The sequence below is a fragment of the Porcisia hertigi genome, chromosome 35, assembly GCF_017918235.1.
Source record: "Porcisia hertigi strain C119 chromosome 35, whole genome shotgun sequence".
Taxonomy (NCBI): domain Eukaryota; phylum Euglenozoa; class Kinetoplastea; order Trypanosomatida; family Trypanosomatidae; genus Porcisia; species Porcisia hertigi.
Window position 1 is genome coordinate 2,168,075 of NC_090594.1, and position 24,241 is coordinate 2,192,315.

A 24,241-nucleotide genomic window follows, 5' to 3' on the forward strand; every position below is an offset into this window, starting at 1 on the left:
CAGACGGGGGAGGGTAGAGGGGAGGGAATGGCGTGTCAGAGCGAGAAAGGGGAAAAGGGCTGTGTGGAAAAGGCTTCGACAGAAGACGGAGGGGCGGGGAAGAGCGAAGGCGTTGGGGTTGTTCAGATGTGAAATGACCAAACGAGTCGCCTTGTGTTACCTCTCACCCACCACCACCACCACCACACCTCCCCCCCCCCACTTTCACGCCACCTCACCGTGATCTACGCTAACAACACACGCACGCACACACACACACACCTCCCGCCAGCCCTCCCCACTCACGACCTGCGTCCTCCCCTTGATCTAAATGTGTGTTTGTGTGTGTGTGTGGGGGGAGATCGCCTGGTGCGCCGTCCAGACCACCAGCACTTGGACAACACTCTAATAGAGCTACACAACGACAAGGAACAGGGAAATGTCCAATTCAGGACCGTATCCTCCACTCTGCGAGGTGCCATGCCCGACCCGTCATGATCACTGAGACAGGTAGAAAGAATAGGGGGGGGGGGGCTGGCAGGGTGTCAAGCAGCAACGGCTTAACCCAGCGCGTGCAGGTCCCTCACACAAAAGGTAAACGCAACAATACCCCAAAAAGTTCAGGTGCATTCTAGCCGAACACCGAAAAAAAAGGCCTGCCACGTATGATCCAACACCAACACAACGCACAGACGTGCATATATGTCTGTGCCGCGCGTGTGATCGCTCGTTCATCATTGCCTCAGGAGCCCCACGAGAAAAAAAAACACCCAATTTTTTGTTTGGGGGGGGGGGGTGAAGGAGGCGAACCCACCTCTCTCCCTGGACCCCTTTTTTTTCTTTCTTATGCGGCTAGCAACGCACGGTCCTTCATAGTGACCTCTACCAGATGGTTCAGCTTCTCCACCTCCATCTTCTTGATGTACGCCGCATCCGTCGGATCCCCTTTTCCTGGCTTCGACACCTTCCGTAGGTTGGGAGAGAGCTTGAGTGTCAGAACAGTGCCACGAGTGTCACCAACAAAGAGTATAGGGTCGGCCTCGCTGAAAGCAATGTGCGTCAGCTTCGCGTTCTTGACGACTGTCTGTGCGCACAGGGGTTCGGTCTTGTTCTGCGCAACGTCGAAAACGCACACCTTTCCGCCTGCAGTGACGGCGGCAAACACAGTGGAGCTGTACGGAGCCCAGGCGATATCGCCGACGGCGTCGCCGAGGTCAAACACGACCAAAGGAGATGGAGATCCCTTCATCCAGAGCTTGACGGTCCAGTCTGCTGAGCAGGTCAGAAAGATGTTTGGGTGGAATGGACTCCAGCGCGTCGTGTACACTGCCATGCTGTGGCCCTCGTAGCGCTCGACACACTGACCATTGTGGTTGACCGTGCACAGGAGGAGGTCGCCTTCCTGCGTGCCGATGACCATCTTGTCATGAATGGGGGAGTAGTCAAAGGACATGCCGCCAAGCTCATTCAGCAACATCTGCTCCGGGTCCGCGGTGCAGACGCCTGTGCTCAACTTCAGCACGTCGCGCGATGTGAGCTCCTTCTTGCTGAGCATCCAGCTCGCAACGCGGCCATCGGTGCTGATAGAGTAGAAGGACAGCTCCAACGTGCTCTCCATCCACAGAATCTGCCACACGGGGTCCATGTGCTTACCAGTGCGAATGTTGGCGCGGTAGAGTGGACGACCCTGACCTTTGCCCCCAGGGCCTTGGGCACTGACCCGCATATCAAAGACGCACACGCTGCCGTCATGAAGGCCGCAGGCAAGCAGCGCAGGCTCACGTGGGTGGAAAGCAAGACAGAGCACACCGCAGTCTAGGTGAAAAGACAGCTCAGGGTGCGCCGGAATAGGGCCGCCAGACCCGGTCGGCACCGCGTTCTTGAGCGTGAAGCAGTGAATCGTGCCTTTGCATGGCTTCAGAAAGTCGTAGCTGCCATAGCCAACGGCGAAGAGGTCCGAGTAACGACCGTTGAGGGCGATGGCGGTGACGGACTTCTTGCGCGTCTTCTCAGTGAAAAATTGCCACAGCGGCAGCAGCGTGCCGTCCTCCTTGTAGAGATCGCTCTGGTCTTCCCAGTACTTGAAATCATCAATAATGTCGTAACAGTCGTTCTGGTTTACCATGCGCTCCATCACCTGCAGTGCACGACGGAACTCCGGTGACGCCAGCAACTCCTTCGCACCCTTCGGGCCCACATCAGCCTCGTCGCGGATGGACACCGCTGAGGTGAGCGTGTACTCTTCATCCTTGCCGGCTCGTGCAGCCTGGGCGGCACGCCGCTGAGCCGCTGCTACCTTCTCCGACTGAATACGATCCCCCTCGTATGCGTCGTATATGGCCCACGCTGTGGCGAGCCCACCGAAGGTGGCCGACGGGGGTGGGTCTGTCATGACGGCATGCTCCTTCATCACCTGGTTCATCGTCTGGCTGCCACGGTCGCTATAGTTGAACTGATTCTTGAGGATGCGCGTTGATACGCCCTCATCCACCAAGTCTGGGTTCGTCTCGGCTGCGGCCGCCTCTTTCACCTCCTGGAGACGGCGACGAGTGTCCTCCTCTTGCTGCACCGCCTCAGGCGATTCCTTCGCGATTGCATTCCCATCTATGGAAAAGAGGGAGGACACCTGCCGAGTGCTGGGGAAGCACTTATACACCCGCGCGTCCTTCTTGTGGTCGTAATACACCGGTACGGACATCACATGCGGATCGGCGGCTTTCAGGATGCGCTCCACGATCACCTCAGCGGCCGGCTTGTTTGCTTCCCGCCCCGGAGCTGAGGGGGCCATGTCCCCCGATCCGCTATTGCTCTGCTTGCGAGAGCCATGAGCGGGAGCCACAGGGTGTGCGGTACGGTGCTTGCAGATGGACACCCGAGGACTTACAAACGCGCTCATCTTGCTGAGCCACGGTCAAATGCCGCCGGAGGCAAAGGGCAAAAGTTTAATGTACGAAGCCGAAATGGCGTTCAGGGTGGGGAGGAGAGGAGGGGAGAGGAGGGGGAGAGGGGGAGAGGGGGGGAGGGGCTAATGACGTCGAGGGCACCTTTTTTGTTTTTGAAGATGCACTCGGAGGGAGGGGGACTAAATGCACGGGGCCTGGAGCGTAGAACGCTTCGCCTCCTGAAGCAGTTTCTCTTCTGCTCTACTTCTTTGATGCACAGGAGGAGGAGGAGGAGGAGGAGGAGAGAGGCGGAAAGTGAGGTGAGGAATGGAGAAAAAGAGAAAAACATCGTCGTGTGACGTGACACAGGGTCTGGCGGCTCCTCCTGAATGAGGCAATCTACAGTAAAAGCAGTGAGAAGAGCACAAGGAAAAACGCACCGCAAAGACACAGACGAATCAGTGTCCCCCACCTCCAACACACACACACACATATGAGCGGCGGGGAGGGGGGGGAAGGGGAGGTGGCGCGGCGGCAAAGCACCAGCGCGTCGAGCGTCCTCGACTGGAAGCGCAACCGTAAGCACGAGCACGCGCAATCTCAGGTCTGGAGAAAATGGCATAGGGGCGAGGTGTAGAAGACACGAAATCTGTAGAGCGAATAGAATGCATTAGGGGGGAAGGAGGGAAGGGAGGGGTAGGGAATAGCAAAAAAAAGCGAGACTGAAATACAAACAAGCATAGAAATGTACAAACAGAGATTTAAAAAAATAAAAAAGTAAAGAGACGCTTCCCTTTGCCCATGGGCCCAAGTCAGCCGCAGCCACGCCCACGCCCACCAGACGGTGCGTTAACCGCAGCGCGTTGTTGGACGTAGGCCCTGTACGCCGAACGCACGCTCCACTGATTACCCAGGCCGACAACGTTGTGCTCCCGCAAGCGATTCTGCAGTGTTTCACATACAAAATCTTCAAAGTCTTCCCTCGCCGCCTCCGTCTCCCGGAGGCCGGGGAAGCTGTGCAGTGAGACTTGGCCTAAGGAATCAGCGAGTTCCTGTGACCCCCACGTGAAAAGGCGCAGTGTCTGAGACTCCACTAAGCACGCCGCCGCTTGCAGCTCCATCTTGCACCACCGCCTGCACGTACTCAGCGTGAGCAAGCGCCCCTCTTCGGAGAGCTCAGCCCCATACACCTCAGAGGGGTCGTCCGGCGCCCCACGTATCATGAGGGAAAAACGAAAGCGGAGAAAAAAGTGAATGAGAGCCCCAGAGCCGAAGGTGTAGCAGCACCGATGCGCACGGCCAGCAGGACAGCCGCCACAGCAGCCTTCCACTCGCTGTGGTCGCCACCACGGCAAAAAAATCGCATCCTTTTCGTCTGTGCTGTGCTCCTTCTCGGGCATCAAACGCTTGTCGCTGGAGCTACGAGACCGATTCCACAAGAGCTCGCGCACAAGCCGGAGTCGCCTCGCCACATCTCGATTTTCCAATGCGGTGGAGGGCTGGAGAGTAGGAAAGGAATACTCGCTTGTGCGCAAGGAGACAAGAAGAGCTTCTAGGTCGGCATCGGACAGCTCATCCTCGTCCACCAAGCCGCTCGCGGAGGGGGGTGAAGCGGCGCCATCAAGCCCCTCTGCGCCCCGCTCTTGAGAGCCAGAGACGTGTGCGCTGGTGGTAGACAACGGCGGCGGGAAGCGCTCTCTGTCTGTACCGAGGACATCGCCCTGCCCTTGTGTAGATGTTTCACTTGAAGAAAAAATGTCCAATTGCGACTGCACACATGCCGAGGAGATGGCTAATGGCAAAGTCACTGCCGTGCTTCTATCAGACCTGCCCTCAGGTGCCATGTCGCTTGCACCTTTGCGGGGTAGTGAAGTGACTTCACTCGGTGATGTGGTACAAGATGAAGGAACTGCGGAGGAGACCCCCACAGCTGTTTCTGCTGGACCATTTCTGCCAGTACACAAAAGCTCATCGTCCTCGTTTACTTTATTGTCGAAGCGCGACACCAACGGCAGCAACTCAGCCGGCGTCGACCCTTCCCGACTCTCAGCGTGCTCCTCTGTTTCTCCATCACGTAATTTTTCAATCACAGGTGTCGCAAGACGGTGATGCTGCATGCTCAACGGACGTAATGGCGAAAAGAGCGCACCTTGTCCACCACCGCCGCCGTGGTGGTGATGGTGGTGGTGGTGGACAAGGTCGTCGCGGTCGTCGCCTGTGGTGCTTTCAGATGCGCAGGCAGCCGACTGCCTTGGCGAGAACAAGTTTGCTGCAGTGCAGCTCGGGAAAGACAGCGAAGTTGGAGTTGGCAAGCCGGAAGTGCAGCTGTACAGACGTTTCCCTGGCGCCTCGGAGCGACAGTCACGCCTCGCGGCAACATCTCTGCTTTCCTCGTGACCGAGCGGCGGCGATGAGCGCAGCCGTGGCACGCCGCCGTGGCAGGCAAACACCCGGTCATCGATCACTGCTGCCACGGGTAGAAGAGCGAAGATGTCGTTTAGCTGTTCCCAGAGCGCAAGGCCCTTGCGCGATCCGAAGCGCTGCCGGCACTTGTATCGCAGGCAACGCTTTCCCAGATGGTTGTAATTGCCGTTCACAGCTGGATCTTCGTGAGGGCCGCGAAGAAGATGCACTTTGCTTGGCTGCAAATACATCCAACAGCACAGAAGCATGCAGACCTCCACGCTGTGCCAGCCGACATCCACGTAGTTGCCGAGGAGCAACAGCTGCGTGTGAATCGTGGACCAGTGGGAAAAGTAGGAGACGTTGTCGATCAACACCATAAGGCTCGCAAAACAGCCAAATAAATCTCCACCGCACAGCACTGGTGATGACAGGTGCAGCACTGGACGACTCTCCTCGAGACGCGCCTTGACAGCTGCAAGCAAAGATGAAAACCGCGTGTAGATGTTCTGCACAAATGCCGGCGAGTCCATATACGTGAAGGTGTCGGTATCCGTTTTATACGAGCGTCGCAAGGCGCAGTGCAGAAACATCGCGTCCTCGGACGCCGACGTCAAGTCAGGGCGGCGCCGCAGAATATTGCGCAGAAATGCCTCTGTTCGCGGGGTCACCATTTCATCTGCGACGGCCGGATACTTCCAGGGCACGCCACCAAACGCGTCAAAAACATCTACGGGGGGGCTTTCATCACCGCTCGTGCTGCTGCTGCGAGTGCTGCTGATGTGACGTGGGTCGATCTGGTTGGCCAAGGGCCGATACCGGTGCGAGTTGCCAAAAGCCTCGACAACAAACGGCTCCACCGCTATGCGCGGGCCCAGACGCAGCTTTTCCCTCATGTACGGCTGCTGTCGTGTATTTTCAGCCGTCGTGGGGTCGCTACTCAGAACACTAGAGAGTGCATTCGACGTCCCATCTCCCGACCGCGGAGTCGTGTGGGTGTCTGTTCCCTTCCTCATATCCTCCTGATCGACAGAGGTGGACTCGTTGAGCCCCCAAGAAGACCAGTTGCTGGATTTATGCGAAGCAGAAAGTGCCGACGGGCGGGGTGGTTGCAAGTGCGTCCTCCGAGGGGACGGGTGTCGACCAGCCGCCATCGCCGAGGCCCCCAGATCTTCAGCGCGGCGCCTGCGAAGCGCCACCACCGCCTCAACCAAGTCGACGCTGCCGCAGCTGAGCTGGTAGATGTCAGGTGGTTTCGAGGGTGGTATGATGTCGTCCTGCATGCCATGCAGCGCTTCCCAGTCTGGGGAGTGCACACGGACAAGAGGGCCAAAGGAGTCGCACAGCCTGGTCTGGGAACGAGTGCGCGAGTCCGGCTCACCATGAAGGCTGTCATGCAACACTTTACTTTCGCGCAGCTCCGCCTCAGCCTGCTTGTCGCACAGCGAAGGGTGTGAGAGAGAGCGGGCGCCATTGAAGTCCTCCGACAGGGAGCCAGCCGCGCCTCCAGCCGCCTGCTCCTCCTCTGAGGAGGTCAGCGGTAAAGGAGCAGCAGCAGCGGTGACGGCGGCATGCATCACATCCGCAGAGTCGTGTGCTACGGACACAGCGCAATTTTGGGAAGGAAAGGTTAGGAGCTTCCCTGTGAAGGACTCGCTGATCGAGCCACTTTCCTCTCCCTGCCCAACAGCGCTCACGTCTTCTACAGGAGAGGTGGTCGAGACAGCGATGGTGTTTGATGGGAGTGCGGAAGAACACCGGAGCGGTTCTGCGACCCGTTCCCCTAGCAGATGCAAAGATGTTGAGGCTGCCTCGCATGCTGCGCAGTCCAGTTGTGATCCCATGCTCGCCGGTACAACAGGTGCTGCCAGTGCCTCGGGAGATGTTGAGGTTGCCTCGCAGGCTGCGCAGTCCAGTTGTGATCCCATGCTCGCCGGTACAACAGGTGCTGCCAGTGCCTCGGGAGATGTTGAGGTTGCCTCGCATGCTGCGCAGTCCAGTTGTGATCCCATGCTCGCCGGTACAACAGGTGCTGCCAGTGCCTCGGGAGATGTTGAGGTGAGCTTCGCTAGGTTGTGCGCCCCTACCTCGCGAGGGCATAACGGTGGCTGAGAGGAGCCTGGGTAGGACAGGAAACGTGAAGACTTCGGATTAGAGACTGACAGCATTTGCCGTCCACATTGGTTCTCCGGTGCCGGTCGCCCATGCCCACTGAGCACCACCGGATTTGCCGGCGTCACCAACGACGGTGACGCGCACTCTCCATTCCGGCTTGGACTGAGAAGGCGGGGTGCGGGAACTGCAATGTAGCAAATGGGATGACCTCCGAAGGATATTCGCTGTGTACCCCGAAGTTCCAGCGGAAAATGAACTCGCAGGAAGCGTTGACCATCGATGTAGGTGCGCAGCCCAAGGTTCAGTACTGTCAGCTGAACCGTGTCGGCGCGCGGGTTGGCGCAGAGGAGTGCCGCCTTCACCCACCTCGCCTCTGCCACCGCGTCACCGGCGGCCACCTTGACTTCATTGCGCCCCCTGTGCCAGTGCACAACGAAACCAACTCCGTCGCGCGAGACGGTGATCACTCGCAAAGGAGAGGTGCTGCCACCCTGCGGAGATGGCGGGACTTGAGCTGTGGTTGACTCCAGCTGGGGGTTGATTACCGACCCATCCACACGTGAACTGCACTCCATGCTCTCTTCACGCTTCACACAAGTGCGCGGTGCGTACTGGTGTGGACAGTGGAGGGAACGGGGCAGAAACACAGAGAGAAAGTGGGGAAAAGGGGAGGGGGGAGGATGTGAAGGGAAGGGGGAGGGAGGGGGGATGTGAAGGGAAGGGGGAGGGGGAGGGGGGTGAGGGAAGGCCTAATGAAACGAAGCGCAAAAGGTTTGGGAACCACAACGGATCAAAAAAAAAAAAAGTTAAGTGACACGTGACGCAGAGAAATCGAGTAGGACATAGACGGTGACGGAATACAAATAGACGCACACGGTGCTCAACGTTGATTTGCACAAGTTGACAGCTCTACCTCCCTCTGATCAGAGGGCCTGGTTGCGAGGTAGCGCAGAAACCCCTTCGCTCTCCTTTTCTTAGAGTTGAAGCGTATGCTTGAGCCCCAGTAGTGGCGCCTGAACCCTATCCTCATCCTCGTGCATCACAGAGTAGTGTGCCTCGGTGATGCGCTGTGGCATGTGAAGAGGCCCGGGGCGTGCACGATCATTGTATTCGTGTTGCTGCTGCTTCAAAGCGCTACTGTGGGCAGAGGACGAGAAGCAGAAAAAGAGATTTTTGTGTGTGGTGTGTGTCCAGAGAAACGCCATGAAGGCTACAAAACATCAACGCATGCTTCCATGAGACTCGCTCCCCTCACCCGCCCAGAGGGCACAGAAATCCAGAAGAGCACTCCACGCCGTTCCATCCCCCCACCACCACCACCACCACCACCCTCTCCGCTCCCCGCTAGGAAACCATAGCACCGCGCGTCATCGGCAAGGCGAAAGTGCACCAGACGCACACGCGCACACGTCTAATTCCCAACCGCTAACCAAGTCGGATTTCTGGGTGGTGGGGAAGGGAGGGGGGACACAAAATTCATAAGAGGTATAAACAAACCCAGCAAGCAAGCGCTCAGGCGCTACGCCGTAAATTTCGAAAACCTGGGCACGATACTCGACCACACAGCGCTGTTCACTAGTCGAACAAATCGCTCCACAAGCGCCTGCTCTGTTTCGCTGAGGAACGTCATGACGCGATGCTGATGGGGTGCGCAAGGAGGCTTGCAGTATAAGTTCAGCTCCTCGACCACGACACTTGCGCCAAAGGGTCGGTGGGGATCGGAGAAACACTCCATGGCGAGAAAGCAGCCGCTTTCTTCGGCCTTGCTCGGCGCGAACGTCACCACAAACCAGCCCGTTAAGCAGGGTGACATGAACAGCCGTGTAATGTCGTAGCCGCCGATCGGCTCCGCTGCAGCTACGGCGGCGTGCCTAGGTGCAGCCGCCCCTGCTGAGGAAACAGTGTGGAGATCGTAGTGGCGCGCATGTGGCGTAGACGCGGACGTCTCCTGTGTCTCTCGGGCGTTTCGCTGGCGTCTAATCACGCGCAGCACGTGCTCGGGATACAGCTGCGCGCATACAGTCTGCAGAAACGAGCCGTCGCCAATCCATTCCATCGGTTCCAGAATCATCTGCAGCACTGGGACGTACGAGTGAAGAACAACTTTGTGCGAGTGGCAGCGTAATAGCTCAAACTCATCATAGGTCGGCAGCTCCCGCTCTGCGTTGCCACGCCCGGCGGCCGCTGCCCCGCGCCCGTCCGTCAGGAACTTTCGCCGCGCCACATCTAGGCGCTCCTGCTGCGTACTGTCCAGCAGCTGATTCAGCAGTAAGTGCTTGGCTCGCAGCGCGAGCCGCGAGAGGTCTCTGTTCAACCCACGCAAGACTCTTTTCACGTCCCTTGTGCTGGTGAGAAGCACAAAGAGTTGGGCCCGCTCCCAGATGATGATGCCGGCATAGGTGTATGTCTCACTCGTCTCCTCACGCTGAAGCATGTTTTTCTTCTGAGCCGAAAGATATAGAACACCCTCTGTGCTCACGTATAAGTCACCGTTGGCAGCTGATCTGGTTGGGATCAAGTTCTTCAGCCGCATTACCTGCGGGTCAGTGACAGTGTAGGCCGCAACAATATTGCTGCAGTGCATCGGTGGGAAGGGGTGATATTTGACGAGGTTTGTGACCGCCATATGCGCTTTCTGTTGCCCCGAGAGCGCGACGGAGTGAGTGCGCACGCAGTGCGCTAGCGTGCGCACCGCCGCGTCGTAAAGTACGCTTTCAAAATGAAGTGTCTGCTTGAAGTCTGCCGCCACCTTCGCTGTAATGCCCGGCGGCACAGCGTCGCCATTGATGACGAAGAAGTCCAGAGCGTAGTGCACGACCTGAAAGCCGACCTCCACTACGAAAAGCCCGCTAGTGGTGATGGGGGAGACGATAGCCCTTTCGGCGAGCGCATCCGCGAGGGGACCATAGCGCTCGTAGAAGCTGCCGCAGCGCAACAAGTCCACGAACGGAATGACGGCGTAGTAAAGGTGCGGACTGAAGAGCACGACGCCGCTATCCTCGCTCGTGACCTTTCCGTACCGGCACCGCAGGCGGTTCAGCAGCACCTCGTCCGAGGTGGTGAGCGGGTCGTTGGGGTCAAGGTCGATGACGCACATCGACGGGTAGAGCTGACGCAAGTGCTCCGTGTACAACTGCAGCGACGCGTCGACGGGGCGTGCGTAGCTCATGTTTTGCTGGGTCTGAGTAGGAAGGGTTTGGTCCAGGACATCGTCCTCGCGTCGCCACCGCTCACGGCGAAGGGAAAAGTCCGGCACACGCGCCCCGAAAACCTCCTTGCTCTTGAGCTGTAGTGTTACAACCGCCTTCGCCAACTCGAGCACGTTGTTTTGTGGCCCCGAACGCCATAATGTATCGCACCTCGACAGCACCTCAGCCACGCCAGAGCGAGCGTGCTGCGCCTCCACAATGATGTGAGAGGCCACGATGTGGCGATGGTAGCTGCATGCAATAAGGGCGTCCGCTGGAACGCCGCCCACCTCGCTAAGCTGGCAATTGCGCACGTCAGACCTGAGCTGCTCGCTGAGTGGCAAAGAAGCGAGAAAAGACATCTTCCGCTTTAAAGCACTATGTGGGGCGTCGCGCAGCACGCGCGCCTCGAGAAGCGCATCGACGATGCGTACGCATTCCTGGAGTGTGTACTGGGGGCATTCATCAAACAAAACCTTGATGGCGTCCTCCACAGAAAACATGTAATTCACAATGAGACCTCGATTGTACAGCCCCTCCAACATCACCACGAGCGGCTCATCCCGGTCTGCATCGGGATACGGACGAAAGCGGATGTGGTTGACGCGTCGTCGGTACGCGTCGGAGCTGATTGACAGCGATTTCGTGCGGATAACATTGGTGTCGTCGCCACAGCAGTTGCGCGCCAGATCGGACTCGTTGAAGAAAGACGGCACTGCATAACCCATTCGCTGCAATAGAACGTCCTCCAACAGCACCGACTTCTCCTCCATCGCCAGCACCACGTGATCCAGCAAACGCACAACGTACTCCGTGTCACGCAAGTTGAAAAGCGCCAGCGAGAGGCCGTCCGTCAAGGAAACAGAGAGAACAATGCGGTACTCCAGCAGAGCGCAGCCGTGCTCGCAAAGGCCGTACTCCCCCAGCAGCGACATCTGCGATCCCCCTGTCGTCACGGTGGTGATCGGGACGCCTGGTACGACGTACGGAACGACGCGGGTCGGCGGCAACGGCGATGTCGCCTCGGGCGAATCCATCACGTCGTAGCCGCAGGTTACATATATCTCGAGTGAGTCCAGCATCGCGTCGTTCTGGACGCTTTCCATCCAACTCCACGAGAAGTTTGGCACATGCATCACGCCCTTCGCAGCGCGTCCGACGGCGTACGCGAAGCATGTCGGGCCGTAGTGCGCAAGGGCCCCACATACGCGATCCATTAACATTGGCAGTACTGCCGGATTCACATTATCGAGCGAGAAGTGGCGATGGCGCAGCAGCGATGAGTCCCTGGAGGAAGTCTCCTGGCTGATTTTCAGTAAGTCATTCACCGTCGTCGGCACCGAGGAGCGCAGGAGAGGAAAGGAGGGCTGGCCAGGCGAGATCAAACCGAAGAACCGCAGCTGCGCTTTGGTCCTCTCAACACTGTGGGCCAGTTGGGCGAGAATAGTGTTCTCCGAGTCGCCGTTGATGTAGCGCTCCGCTGGGATGCGAGTCAAATAGCGGTCGAGGACAATGATGTCCGCATTGTCAGGGTGCACGTAGAGACAGCACGACACAAGAACGTCCGTTACGCCATCCACAATCTTTACGAAGCGCCACGCACGTAATGCGCGGCTGCTTCCGATTTGAATCGGCGCAGAGTCCTTCGCTGCTTCGAGGCTGAGACTTTTTTCGAGGTTGTAATGCTCCACAAAGTTGCTCGTAGCGTGTGTGGGCTCGTCCTGAATACCAAATGGCTTGAACTTGTACTCGCGAAGGTTCAGGAACAGCAATGCAATCGCTATGTTTTGCTGCCAATCCATGTATGCGTCGAAACCCCGCGACGAGTCGCAAGAGGAGTCGTGGCGTGCATCGCACAAGTCACTACCCAAGATGGTGCGCGGATTCACCTCAATCGGATCCAATCGCTGGTTCTGGAGGAAAACAAGATCGTTAAAGGAGATCATTTTGTGCTGCACGTAGTTGAGGTGTCCCTGCAACTCCTGCACCGCCAGAAGATAACAGAAGTCTTGCAGGCGCTGCAGCGGTCGCTGCACACTAGCATTTGGTGTGGCGCTGAAAAGCTGCACCACGAGCTTTGGACAACGATTCGAAGGCGTCACCGGCGGCGGCCGGGATGTGACGGATACCGTGTGTGTCGTGTCTTTGACAAAGACTAGGCGAAGGTAGTGGAACGTGTCTCCCTCGACGTCGTCAGCGGCGAGGAAACACTGTTCTCTGTTAAAAATGGCGACGAGCTCAAGTCGTGAGCAGTGGCACTGAATGCGATGCAGGATCTTCCTGCACTGATGTTGCAGCTTGTAGTAGATGGGAATCTCCAGCACGTTGCGGCCGCGCAAATGAAAGCGTGCTTCATTCGTAGACGCATCCTGCAAGTAGTTTGCTGCGCTTTCCCTTTGCACGGAGCTCGATGCGTCACCGCTCTGACTGAACTGATCCCCCCATCCTGGTGGAATGAGCTCGGCACTGGCGTTGAAGGATTCCCGCAGTTGCTTCAAGAGGTGCAGTTGGTTCACTTGTTTGACCTTGTTCCACAGGTGTTCTTTCAGGTGACTACTGTACTTGCGCATTTTCTCAAAAGAAATGTCGGTGCCTTCGGCGTCGTAAAACATAACGTTGGCGTCACTGACGGGATGAGGCGGCCTAGTCGTGACGCACACAAGAACCCAGCGCTCGCCAATGTGCTCGCGGTTTGGGACAACCAGGTAAGAGAGGGGGAGCGTGGGTAGCACCCACATCCAATCATCCTCCACGCAGCGACGGAACACATCCCTGATGGCCTCCTCGGGAACTACGCGGCCAACATTCGTTTCCTGCTGAGTGAACTCAACAGGAAACGTGTTACAGACAAAACGACGTGAACTCAGAAGGGCTGGAGTCACCACGTCGCACAAAATCGCGTGTAGCTCCGCGCTTCCATCCAGCTCTGCCGCCCCCATCCTCTCGTTGTGCGCGAGAAGGACATCGCGCGGTGGCGTGTCTCGAGCCCAGTCATCCTGCCGCTCGCCTGCTGCTGGTGATGCGCCAGCGGCGGCGGCGGCGGCGGCGGCGCTGTCAGCGACGGTGCTTTGAACAACCGTCAGTGGCGCTGGTTCCGTATTGACGCGGGCTCTGAGCTGTCGGAACGAAGCGCAGCTGCACGCCTTCTGCAAACAGTACACGGCAACGCGCCACTTGAGCTCCTCCGCAATCTGGTGCAACACCCTCTCTACCTGAGCTGGAAGCGAGCTGCGGTCCGTGCAGCTGTGGAAGGCCTCGTCGCAGGATTGCCGGTCCCACGCCACAGCCAACGGCTGAGCAAACAGTTGATGCACATCCGCCACCGCGGGCGCCGTTCCGTCCCCCATAACTTGGTGAGTGGGTGCGACCGCGAAGGGCGAACCTAGCAACGCAGAAACGCCGCGTAGCGCAGAGGAGGCCTTCTCTGACATGAAGCGGTAATAGAGAATTCGTAGCGTGCGCCGAACAGCTGCCTGTGTAGGAAAAAACGACTCGTCCTCGCACAGACTCAGGAGGTCCACTGGCACCGTTTTCACAAAAATACGGAGTTTCAAATGTGTCGCGGTCGCATCGGCCGCTTCCGAAGATGGGGAGGGCAGAGCAGCGGTGTTCTTGAGAAACGCCGCCGGAATCGTCCACTCGGTCTGCTCGCGTAATGTGTTGCGGCGCGGCTCGTCGCACCTGTCCAGCGCGGACGAGAGCCACTGGCATACTGGAACCTCATCCGAGCCTACGCCACTGCTGGAGGGTGGCGGAAGCACGCAGGCCTTCACTGCGACTGGAAAAACATCTAGACTTGTGTCCCTTTTCGTGTTTGCGCAATCGCCACCCGCTTCGGTTGGTTGTTGGCCGCCGTCGTAGTTGCCGCTCCCTTCGTCAACTCCCTCTTCGTCTCGAGATGAAGCGTCTCGGCAGTACGTCTCACCGCGCTGCAGTGCCTGGTCGCTACTCGACCTCGGCAACCACAAAGTGGGGTGCGCCAGAAAACTTCGCTGCTGCGACGACAGGACGTCGGTCAGCACTTCGCGCACCTTTCTCCTCCACTGCACTCCGTCAGCAGCCTCGCCGCAACGCCACTGCTCAATGCGCTGAAGGTGTGTGACGTCAATCTCCACCGCGTAGGTGGAAAGTTGGCCGTGTGCCTCCGTCAGCTCTTCGACGGCGGGCGCCACCGCTGCCTCCTCTGAGGCGCCCATAATAAAGGAGATCAGCTCACGGGCGCAGTACACCGAGGTGAAGACTGTCAGGATGTGGCGCAGTGATAAAACGACAGCACGGTCAGCAGCACACTCAGGCATTGCCGAAAGGGGTGCTGCTATTGAGGCGGCTTCGACACGGTCTGCCTTAGCTGCAGTACATCTGGCCGGCAGGTTTGAAGAGCAGCGGTGATACTTATGTGCGATGGCGTACTCGACGAGCTTCTCGTCCAGAGCAGAAAGCGCCGCCTTGACTACATTTTGCGACGCCCCGACCTCCGTGTCGCGCTCTAGCATTAAAACACACAGTATCGTCTTGTATCGTATTGGGCTTAGAACAGAGATGTACACATTCGTGTCGGGCTCCACGACACCGCCTCCAGAAGAGAGCCGCTGGACGTAATCGTTTTGCAGCATGCGAGCCTTCACGACGGCGCTATGATCCCCCACGCAGCTCACGATGTTCAGCAGCCGATCACGCAGCTGAACACAGCCCTGGACACCGAGTGAGGGAGGCGACCGCAGCTCCACGTACTCTGTACATCTCACGTGCAACGAGAAAAGAATCGACTCGACCCGCGCCACAATTGGGCTGAAGCCCCGCTCCCGCATCTCCTGAGCCAGAAGACACCGATTCCAAGGATATCGTGTGGCCATGGCCTTGCAAGTAAAGACTGCAGTGGCAATATGGAGGTCCTCTTCAATGTCGTGCGTGTACGACCACTGCGATGACCGAGCTCGATTGAATGGTGTGACCAGACGATGCACAGAAATCTGCGCGGCCGGTGGCGTCGAGGGAATCACCTCCAGTACGTCGAATATGCACACCTCAGAATTTGCCTCGGGGTCGCCCACACGCTTCGCGAGAACCGCCTTGAGTGACGACGTGTAGTACACGATGAGCGTAAAACCGGCGTGTAGGCGGCGCGAGACAACGTGGCCAAAGATCTCCTCGGCGAGGAGCGGGTAGAAATCGCTGCACCCGAGTATCCAGCGGAAGCACAGCGCATTAAGCAGTGACCACGGGAAGGACACCAAAGGGTGGCGAAAGCACTCCTCTGGACCTGACAGGCGCTTTGCCTTCCCTTTCGGTGCAACGCGCACCGTTGAGGAGATTCCGATGCCGCACGTGCCGCCCGCGTCAGAATGCGGCGCCCCCTCTGTGTAACTTGAAAGGAGACGTAGGCGCCGCGTGCCAAGGATCGCTTTAACCAACTGTAGTGTTGGGTCATTGGGGGTCCCATGCGAGGTCTGCACCAGTAGATGTCTATCTCTGCGCACCGTCGCCCTGTTGCGACTTCGCACCGCCTCCACAATGTCGTTCAGCAGCGCGCTGATTAGCGCCTCCTGCGTTGAGTGATCACACAGCACGCAGCTCACCCGACACTCAAAGGCACCAGCGAGACCAAAGTCGTTGCTGGTGCTCGTCTCGTACAGTGGAAAAAACTGCACCAGTGAGAAGACGTCTCGGGCGGCGGCCGCGACTCCTGTGGAGGATGAGGACGTCACTACTGTCTCTGTATGCAGATATGTGAGATCTTCCTCATGGCCGACTAGACGGTGGCGCCGCTCCATCGCTGCGCGTACGCAGGCTCGCGCGGCAGCCTCTGTAGGTGCCCCATTCCTGTTATGACCACGTGTGTAGCTCACGAGTGTAGCAGGCGAGAGCTCCTCAAAACTGAAAAAGACGCCTACAGAAGTCACAGCAGCGGCGTTCAGCCACTGCGCCAGTACTCCCTCCGCAGAGGAGAGATGAGCTAGACCGGGGATGGCGCTCATCGGCACCTGACGCGGGCCCGCATTGACCAGCTGCATAAGAGCCTCTTCTGCCTTCATCCACAGATCCAACCGCAGCCGGAGTAACGAGAGATACGCTAGCCAGTGGCCACCTCCCTCCCCAACTACGTCCACCGCCTCCTCGTCCCATCGAGTTTTGCAGAAGTGATCAGCCAGCACCTTTGGCCCTGAAACCAGCAGTCGACGATACACCGCCGGTCGATTGATGTTCAGCTCGTAGTGGAGTGTGATGGTGCCGCGCTCGAACTCGTGGTTGTAGCGTGCCACCATATGCGACGTGGAAGATTCGTCACTGTAGTCCATCAGCACGCACCATCCCTGGTTGAAGCGCAGTGCCGCCGTAGCGCGCAAAAGCTCTTTCATGGGGGCGCCAAGCACAAAGTCTGGCAGACCGTTGTCGCCATCATAAAGAACTAGGGGTTCGCCTATGGTGTCCGCAAGGAGGTCGCGCCGCGTGGCGCCCGGGATAGACATCGGGAATCGATTGACGAGGCTGACGAATATCTGCTGTGCCAAGCACCGCGCCCCCGAAAATTTGTGGCACCACTCCTTGTTGAGTCGGTGGGCCGCCAGCGCCAACCAGTAGTCCACGTGGACGATAAAGCCACCTACAGACGACAGGAAACGGGTTAAGGGGCTCAGCTCGGGGGAGTCCAGCATGAGCGTGCGATTCAGCGCTACGATGGAAACAATGAGATTCTTGCGTTGCACAGGGATTTCCAGGAAGGAGAGTGTGTCGGAAGAGGTGACGGTGCCGACATTGCTCACAAAAACCAGTGTGTTGCATTCTGGCGTACTCTCCGGAATCGAACGCATCAGATACTCCAGCGAGGCACTCAACGACGGCTGGGGCCACTCCTGGGGCATGCCGTTCTCACGGTAGACGCTCTCGTAGCGGCCGAGAATATTTCGCAAGCGGTCCATGAAACTCTCCTCCTTGAGCACCGCTCGGGCATCGCAGTGAAACAGCACCGTCACGGTCGAGCAGCGGGAATGTTCGCTGCCGTCAGTCTCAAGATTAGTGAAGCGACGATGCTCAGGCGGGTACATGATGATGCTCGGCGGCTGTCGCTGTCCATGGCAATGCACATCACTACAGGCCGCCTCCGCCTCGGAGGGTGCAGGGCGGCTGAAGGGAACAGCCTTTTTCACCTCCTGTGGAACGTTCAGGAGAACCACGCTCACGTAAACGCTGGGGCTCCACACCTGCTGCAGTACACGTGATCGGGTCTGTTCGTCAGCGATGGCGCCCTCGACGAAGATGCGCAGCTGGCGCAGGTCCTGCTCACGAGCGTGGAGGGTTGTCTCAATCACCTTCAAGAGTGAGGAGACGATAGTGGGTATTTGGTCAGCCAACACCATACCGTTGCGCGTGATGCTGAAGACATCCCGCCCGTAGTCGAGTGCGATCCAGAGGTGGTAGGATTGGTAGAGCACCTCCATCGGGCAGTTCCAGTAGTTGGCCTGGCTACTGGCGACGGCGTCCCATGGCTTGGCATCGAGGTCGCCTGCACCGTCCAATAACACATTGGAGGCGTCACCGTCATTAAAAGCCTCGAAGAATGGCAGCGTGCTGCATTCAGGCGACGAGAAGGCGCTCAAGTTCGCTTTGAACGTGGTGGCCGTGCCAGGGGTGAGAGGAAGTAAACGATCCCCCAAGCAGACGCCGCGCTTGAGCTCCTCCAAGGTGCGAACGAGCAACCGACGATCAAGCTCGATGCCCAGCGACGTTGGCGCGGATGTGATGCCGTTCCCCTTCGAGTCAAAGATGCGATAGTGACGAAGAGCATAGTCGATTTTGGCATCGGTGCTGAATTCACGCGACTGACTCCACAACAAATAGTGATTTACTGGTGATGCATCGGTTGTCATGGTGGTGAGTCAAAAAAAAAAAGAGTGAGTGTGTGCCGCGAATGCCCCTTTGTACGTATCACAACGGAGAGAGAGGGAAGGGAGGAAGGGGGGGGGGGATGTACGTGCGAGCGTGTTCGTCGTTTACAGGAGGGAGAGCAGCTTAGCTCTGCTCCACTTGAACTACGCACACAAATGCCTTGTAGAGACGTTGCAAAGAGAGCATTACAAGGAGGAGGCGTGCCGCAGATCTGCGTAGAAGCGTGTGTGTGTGTGTGTGTGTGTGTGTGTGTGTGTGTGTGTGTGTGCACAGAGGTGAACCTGAATCATTCTCATCAATACAGTCAAAGAGAGCGAAGAAGCGAGTAGGTATGCAGAAGTAAGAGACGGCCCCCACCTCTACGCAGCCCACCCCCCTACGAAAGGGGGCCGTAGCCGAGAGAAGGAGACCAACACACGAGACGCAGGCTCTGCCGCAGCACAGACTCGCTCCTCTACGCATACGCTCTCGCAGAAATCACTGATAAACCTCCAACTCACGGGGAAACGTGGGAGTGCCTGTGATTCACCGCGATCGATGACGTTAATGAAGCCGATTGGGAAAGAATGTGCACATCACGGCAGCTTCCGCGCCTCAAGGTAGCGCAATGAGCCCCAAAGTACACACCGCCCGCAGGAATGAAGGGGGGGGGGACGGGGCGATGAGAGAGATTACGATGAAGTTAAGGCGGGTAACGTGTCAGCTAATGAAAAGGGGAGAGTTGCACCTGTGCATGGCGTTCTGACGGACGGATAGCAGGAGCGAAGAAACGCCGCCAGGATGCCCACGTAGAGAGTCATTAGAAAGGGGAGAGACCCTCGCCCGCAGATACTCGGCAGACCGCTCAGCCCACCCCTGCAGTGCCCTTCAAAGGGGCGGCACAAACAGAGCGGTGGGCCCTGCACTCAGAAAACCATCCACTGTCCGGTGTGTCATTGAGTCGTACGTGTACAGAGAGAGGCGCACAAAGCACCTCTACCCTACCCGATGCCCGGTGTGTTCATCCCGAATCACACACAAACACACACACGCACACAGACACACACACACCGCATGCTGTGTTTATTACTTTCCTTTGCTCCTCGTTGCGCTTATCCGGTTATGTCTTACGTTTGGAGGAACGCAACTTTGACACCACGGCCCTCAGGGGATCGGCGGTGGCCTTACGTGTCGCGTTGCGCAGGCGGTTCGACTGCGTCTGATTGGCTCGCACCCGCTTCCGGTACGCGCCGACATCGTCTGCAGTCGACAAATGCATGTACTCAGGCACCTCAAGGATGTTGCGCTCCACCCTCACTCTCTTCGAGGACCGTCGCATAACTCGCTGCAGGGCATCCGTGTCTTTCTGCGAAAGGTGGTTAGCCAGATAAGAGCTGCGACTCAGCTCCGCTGCGACAGAGGCGACGCGCATCTTGCGGGTTGAGGTGCGTGTGATGTTGCCCAACACACTGTCTACACGGTACTGGAGCTTTGCCACCTCAGCCCGCTGCATCCGCCGAAAGGGTCGCATGACGTCGCCGCGCTCCTTGCAGTACTCCTGAAGTGGGCGGAGATACTTGCGGGCCTGCGGTACAGTAAAGATGGTAATGGAGACGCCCTCTTCGCCGGCGCGACCGGCGCGGCCGATGCGGTGAGTGTAACGGGACAACGCGATCGGGTCAGTCGCCTCCACGCCGTCAAACAAAACGACATTACGCACGTGTGCAAAGTCGATGCCGCGGTGCAGCGCAGATGGCGCCTCGTCGTTTGCGCGGCCAGACGCAGAATTCGACCGCGATCGGCGCCGCGATGAGGACGACGCTGACTGACCAGCCGAATCTTTCTCGCTTGTTTTCGACTCCTCCAGGGACATCTGCAGCTGCATAGCGCTCTCCAGTGTGCCATCGGTGCACACAAGCGTAGACACTGCACCGCTTTGGAAACGACGCAGAGTGTCCAGGCGCACATTGATGGGGAGACTTGCGTCGTAGGCCAGCGTTGCCACACCAAGTTGCTCCAGGAAATTCTGCAAGCGATACGTTTGCTCGTCGTCGTTCACGAAGATAAGTGTCTTGCCAGTGATGAGGGCCATGCGGTAGAGACCAAAGAGAAGGGTGTGACTGTGGCACTCGTCCGTTGCTACCAAGTAGTACTGGTGCAGCGTCTTCTTCAGTGGATCCCTCACTGTGATGCGGGACTCTACAACCGGGCCCTGCTGCGACGTCGTGTCGCCCTTGACGTCGCCGCGCGCCAACTTTCCCACCTCCTCCGACGTCAGCACAACGCTAACCGGGTGTCGCAGCAGTTGGCCTTTAACGGCAGCGACGCCTTTGGTCAGGGTGGCGGAAGCCAATATGACTTGCATATTTGTAGGCAACAGCGACTGCACTGTGCGCAGAGAACGCTCCGCCATTGAGGCCACCACATCCGCTTCGTCAAGCACAAAAAAGCGAACGTGCTGCAGCGTGTCGGCCGTCACAGCTCCCTGGTTGCACACCTTCGCCAGAAGGGCCGCAGTGGAGACGACCACGTGGGCCGACTGAATGCGGCTCGCCGTCACGGCGCTGCCAGATGTCAGGTTGTCGATGACTAGCCGAGGCCGAACATACTTGGCCACTTCCTGGGCGGCTTCCGCCATCTGCTCGCATAACTCAACTGACGGAACCAGTATAAGGACGCGTGGATTGGGCAGTGATTTACTATTGCCGCTTTGCTCTCGCTCTGTGATGATGCGCTGCACGGCTGGAATGACGAAGGCGCCGGTCTTCCCAGAGCCGGTCCGGGATTGAATGGAGATGTCTTTTCCTTTCAAGGCAAGTGGCACACATGCGCTTTGGACGGCGGTGGGCTTCGTCCACGAGAGGTCTTTCAGAGCCTCGAGCACGCGCGTGTCGAGCGGCAGCTCCGACCACTCCACCTGCACATCGGTTTCAGGCATAAGCGCTGCTTCGGGGGAAGATGCTGAGTGAGTAAAAAGGGGCACAGCTGCCGCGGGAGAGGGACCAAGTGAAAGGCGTGCGCGCATGAAGTGACAAGCAAAGATTTGTCGCAGTCGGAAGGAGGGAGGGGGGGGGCACAGAAATGAGGTGTAGAAGTGAAATGCGTGGGGCATGGAGAAAGACGGTGAGGAAGAGGTAGGGGAAGGTGTAGTGAGTGAGCTCACCAGCAGAAGAGCTGAGCACAGCGATACGGTGCGCTTGTACCGTCAAACAAAGAGAGAGATGGCAGACGAGCGCGTTATATATATATATCTCAAAAAAAAAAATAGGTGGACAAACGGAAGAGCGACCGCGGTATTTCCTACGAAACAAAAGCGAGCAGTGCTTTTGGAGGCGGCGCAGAGACACACACCCACCCAGAAAGCCGCCGCCCCCGCCCCCTCCAAGCACACACACACACGCGGCAAAGACCCTGGGAGAAATCGACAGCGCAGAGAAAAAAACTGTGGAGAGCATCTGCGCTTTGTAGCCACATCGCTTACACTGTCTACCTTTCTTGGTAGAACCCTCAACAGAAATGAGTCTCCGTGTCTCCATGTAAACCGCCAGACGGAACACATTCCAGAAAGCACGCAGGTACGCATGGCGTTGAGCTTGCGCAAGGTGTGCACACCATTGTGGCTCAGTACGACGGCAGCGTATCCGCTCAAAGGCGCACACGCCCTTCAAGTACACCACCCCTGTTCTTCTCCCCTCTTTCGCCTACACTATCAGATAGGCAGCTTGTTCCTAGATAGAAAAAAAAAAGGAAGGCGGCGAACGAGACACTCGCAGCACCCAGTCTCCCCAATGAGGAGCTGAAAAGCGGACTTGAAGGCTGGAGAGCAAATCGATAAAGCGTGTTTGACAAATTGCTCAGCTGAGCGTCCCACCACGAAATCTGAAGGAGTGAAAGTGCAGCCCGCTTCACAAGGAGCAGCAATACATGACACTGTCGTGGCGTTGCGGCAGAGCTCCCCCACCCCCACCCCCACCCCCGCGCGCGTTCTGCTGAGAAACACCCATCAAGCACTAAAAAAGAAGTCCCGTGGCCTCCACAACATGATGGCGTTGCAGTCAGCGGACACGAGTTGGCCAGCAAAATTGTCCTGCCAGTTCCAGCCCAAGTCCATGATGACATCGGTGTGACCCCAGTGCTTGAAGAGAGTCTTTTTCCGGGTCTGGTTGTAAATGCACACGACGCCGTCATGACCGCCCGAGGAGAATAGGTGTTGCGAGTGTGGGCACCACTCGAGGGTAGTCACCTCCCCGTCGTGCAGGCGGTCCACCAGCACTGGGTTGCTGCTCTGGCGCAGGTCAAAATAGAAGACGTTCCCCAGCGCGTCACCAACAAGGAGCGCGTTCCCGTCCAGTGGGGAAAGAGCCAAGGAGGTGGCTGGACTTTCGATGGAGAACACCTCCGTCATGTGCTGTGTGCGCAAGTCGTTAAAGTGTACGGCACCGGTGGAGGAAGCCGATACAAAAGTGTCCGGCGAAGTCCAGGAGAAGTTGACCTGTGTGACGCAGGCCTCCTCGTCCTCGAGTAAAAACACCCGGTACGGCTCCACCTGGCGGCTGTCGTCCTTCGACAAGTTCGCAACACGCCATACGCAAATTCGCCCTGTGGAGCCAGACGCCACGACACCCTCCGCATCAGTGCTCCAGCTCAAATTTTCCGAAGCATTACTGCCGCCCTTTAGAGTGAGCACATGCTGCCCCTCACCAGTGCGACGGTCCCACCGGTCCTGTTCAGTCGCCACAACATGGAGGGCACGCATACGCCTCTGGTACTGCACCCGCTCCTCTTGCGTGGCATCACTGCTGAGCTCGTTTGGCGGGAGCGGCGCGCGGGGCCGCGGAGGGTCGTTCGGGAAGCGGCCCAGCGATACCCTTGACCAGTCAAACACATACAAGTTTCCGTTGCTAGACGACGAGGCAATGAGCAGCGGGTTTGCTGGCATATACCGTGCGGCCAGCACGTCCCCATCATGGAGAATGCGCCGCTCAATACTGAGGCCACACGCGTGCGGCGCCATGCCGTACCCCCCGACTTCACCAGTGGCCTGATTGTAAGCTGCATTGGGGCCGTCCAGGGCCTGCGTGTCCTGTGGAACCGTTGCGGAGAGAAGTTGAAGGTAGCTCTGTTCCTGGCCCCCTGTGCGTGTACCGCTCAGTATGGTGTGCGTAGTAAGGCCCCCCTTCGCCGTCACGTATGGCATGAGTTGTGCCACAGGACTCTCCCAGACTAAGTCAACGTGAAACAAGTGCTGATACAAGTTGCGTACGTGCTTGCGCCATGTGCAAAAGCGAGGAGTCTCTTGATAAGAGGAGAACGCCTCAGCCTCTGCATTGGAAGGCGTCTGCAAGGCAGAGGCGAGAGCCGGCGTCGATTCGCCCGTGCACACGACATCCGCGGTGGACTCCATTTTGGGCGATAGCAGTAAATCTCTGCCACTGTCACCTCGCGCGTGGGGGGGGGGGGGGAGGGTGGGGGGGGGAGCGCCAGCGCTGGTGTGCGTCGCAACAGCAAAAGGGGGAAACAAAACAGTGAAGGAAATGATCTTTTGCGTACGAGAGAGCCAAAAGACAAGTTTTTTTCGGTTTGGGGGGAGGAGGGGGGGAGGAAGTGTTGCCCCCGCTCTGTGTAGTCCGTTCGAGATGCATCAAGTAGGGATTGTGGCGCCCACACGGTAGAGATGCAAGTGGCACAGAACGTGAGTAAGAGGAAAGGAGGGGGAGGGGATGCAGGAAGTCACAGCAGCAAAAACACACGCGGTGCGCCTTGGCTAGGTGCCGCGACAGCATGCAGAGGGACAGCATAGCGCTCTATAAG

The 24,241-nt window shown here is 58.1% G+C and overlaps 5 protein-coding genes across 5 annotated transcripts; all 5 read right to left on the reverse strand.

The window, feature by feature from the left end:
- Positions 1 to 823: 823 nt before the first annotated feature.
- Positions 824 to 2,875, reverse strand: JKF63_01567 (uncharacterized protein; the record flags this gene model as incomplete). The annotated part of the gene is made up of 1 exon (XM_067897613.1): positions 824 to 2,875. One exon carries the CDS (start codon positions 2,873 to 2,875, stop codon positions 824 to 826), a length of 2,052 nt encoding a protein of 683 aa, XP_067753770.1.
- Positions 2,876 to 3,673: 798 nt separating this feature from the next.
- On the reverse strand, positions 3,674 to 7,954 carry JKF63_01568 (uncharacterized protein; the record flags this gene model as incomplete). Its single annotated transcript, XM_067897614.1, has 1 exon — positions 3,674 to 7,954. One exon carries the CDS (start codon positions 7,952 to 7,954, stop codon positions 3,674 to 3,676), a length of 4,281 nt encoding a protein of 1,426 aa, XP_067753771.1.
- A 944-nt stretch (positions 7,955 to 8,898) lies between these two features.
- JKF63_01569 (uncharacterized protein) lies at positions 8,899 to 18,432 on the reverse strand (the record flags this gene model as incomplete). Its single annotated transcript, XM_067897615.1, has 1 exon — positions 8,899 to 18,432. One exon carries the CDS (start codon positions 18,430 to 18,432, stop codon positions 8,899 to 8,901), a length of 9,534 nt encoding a protein of 3,177 aa, XP_067753772.1.
- A 1,118-nt stretch (positions 18,433 to 19,550) lies between these two features.
- JKF63_01570 (uncharacterized protein) lies at positions 19,551 to 21,368 on the reverse strand (the record flags this gene model as incomplete). The annotated part of the gene is made up of 1 exon (XM_067897616.1): positions 19,551 to 21,368. The coding sequence occupies one exon, from the start codon at positions 21,366 to 21,368 to the stop codon at positions 19,551 to 19,553; it is 1,818 nt and encodes a 605-aa protein (XP_067753773.1).
- A 1,065-nt stretch (positions 21,369 to 22,433) lies between these two features.
- Positions 22,434 to 23,834, reverse strand: JKF63_01571 (uncharacterized protein; the record flags this gene model as incomplete). Its single annotated transcript, XM_067897617.1, has 1 exon — positions 22,434 to 23,834. The coding sequence occupies one exon, from the start codon at positions 23,832 to 23,834 to the stop codon at positions 22,434 to 22,436; it is 1,401 nt and encodes a 466-aa protein (XP_067753774.1).
- Between the last annotated feature and the right edge of the window lie 407 nt (positions 23,835 to 24,241).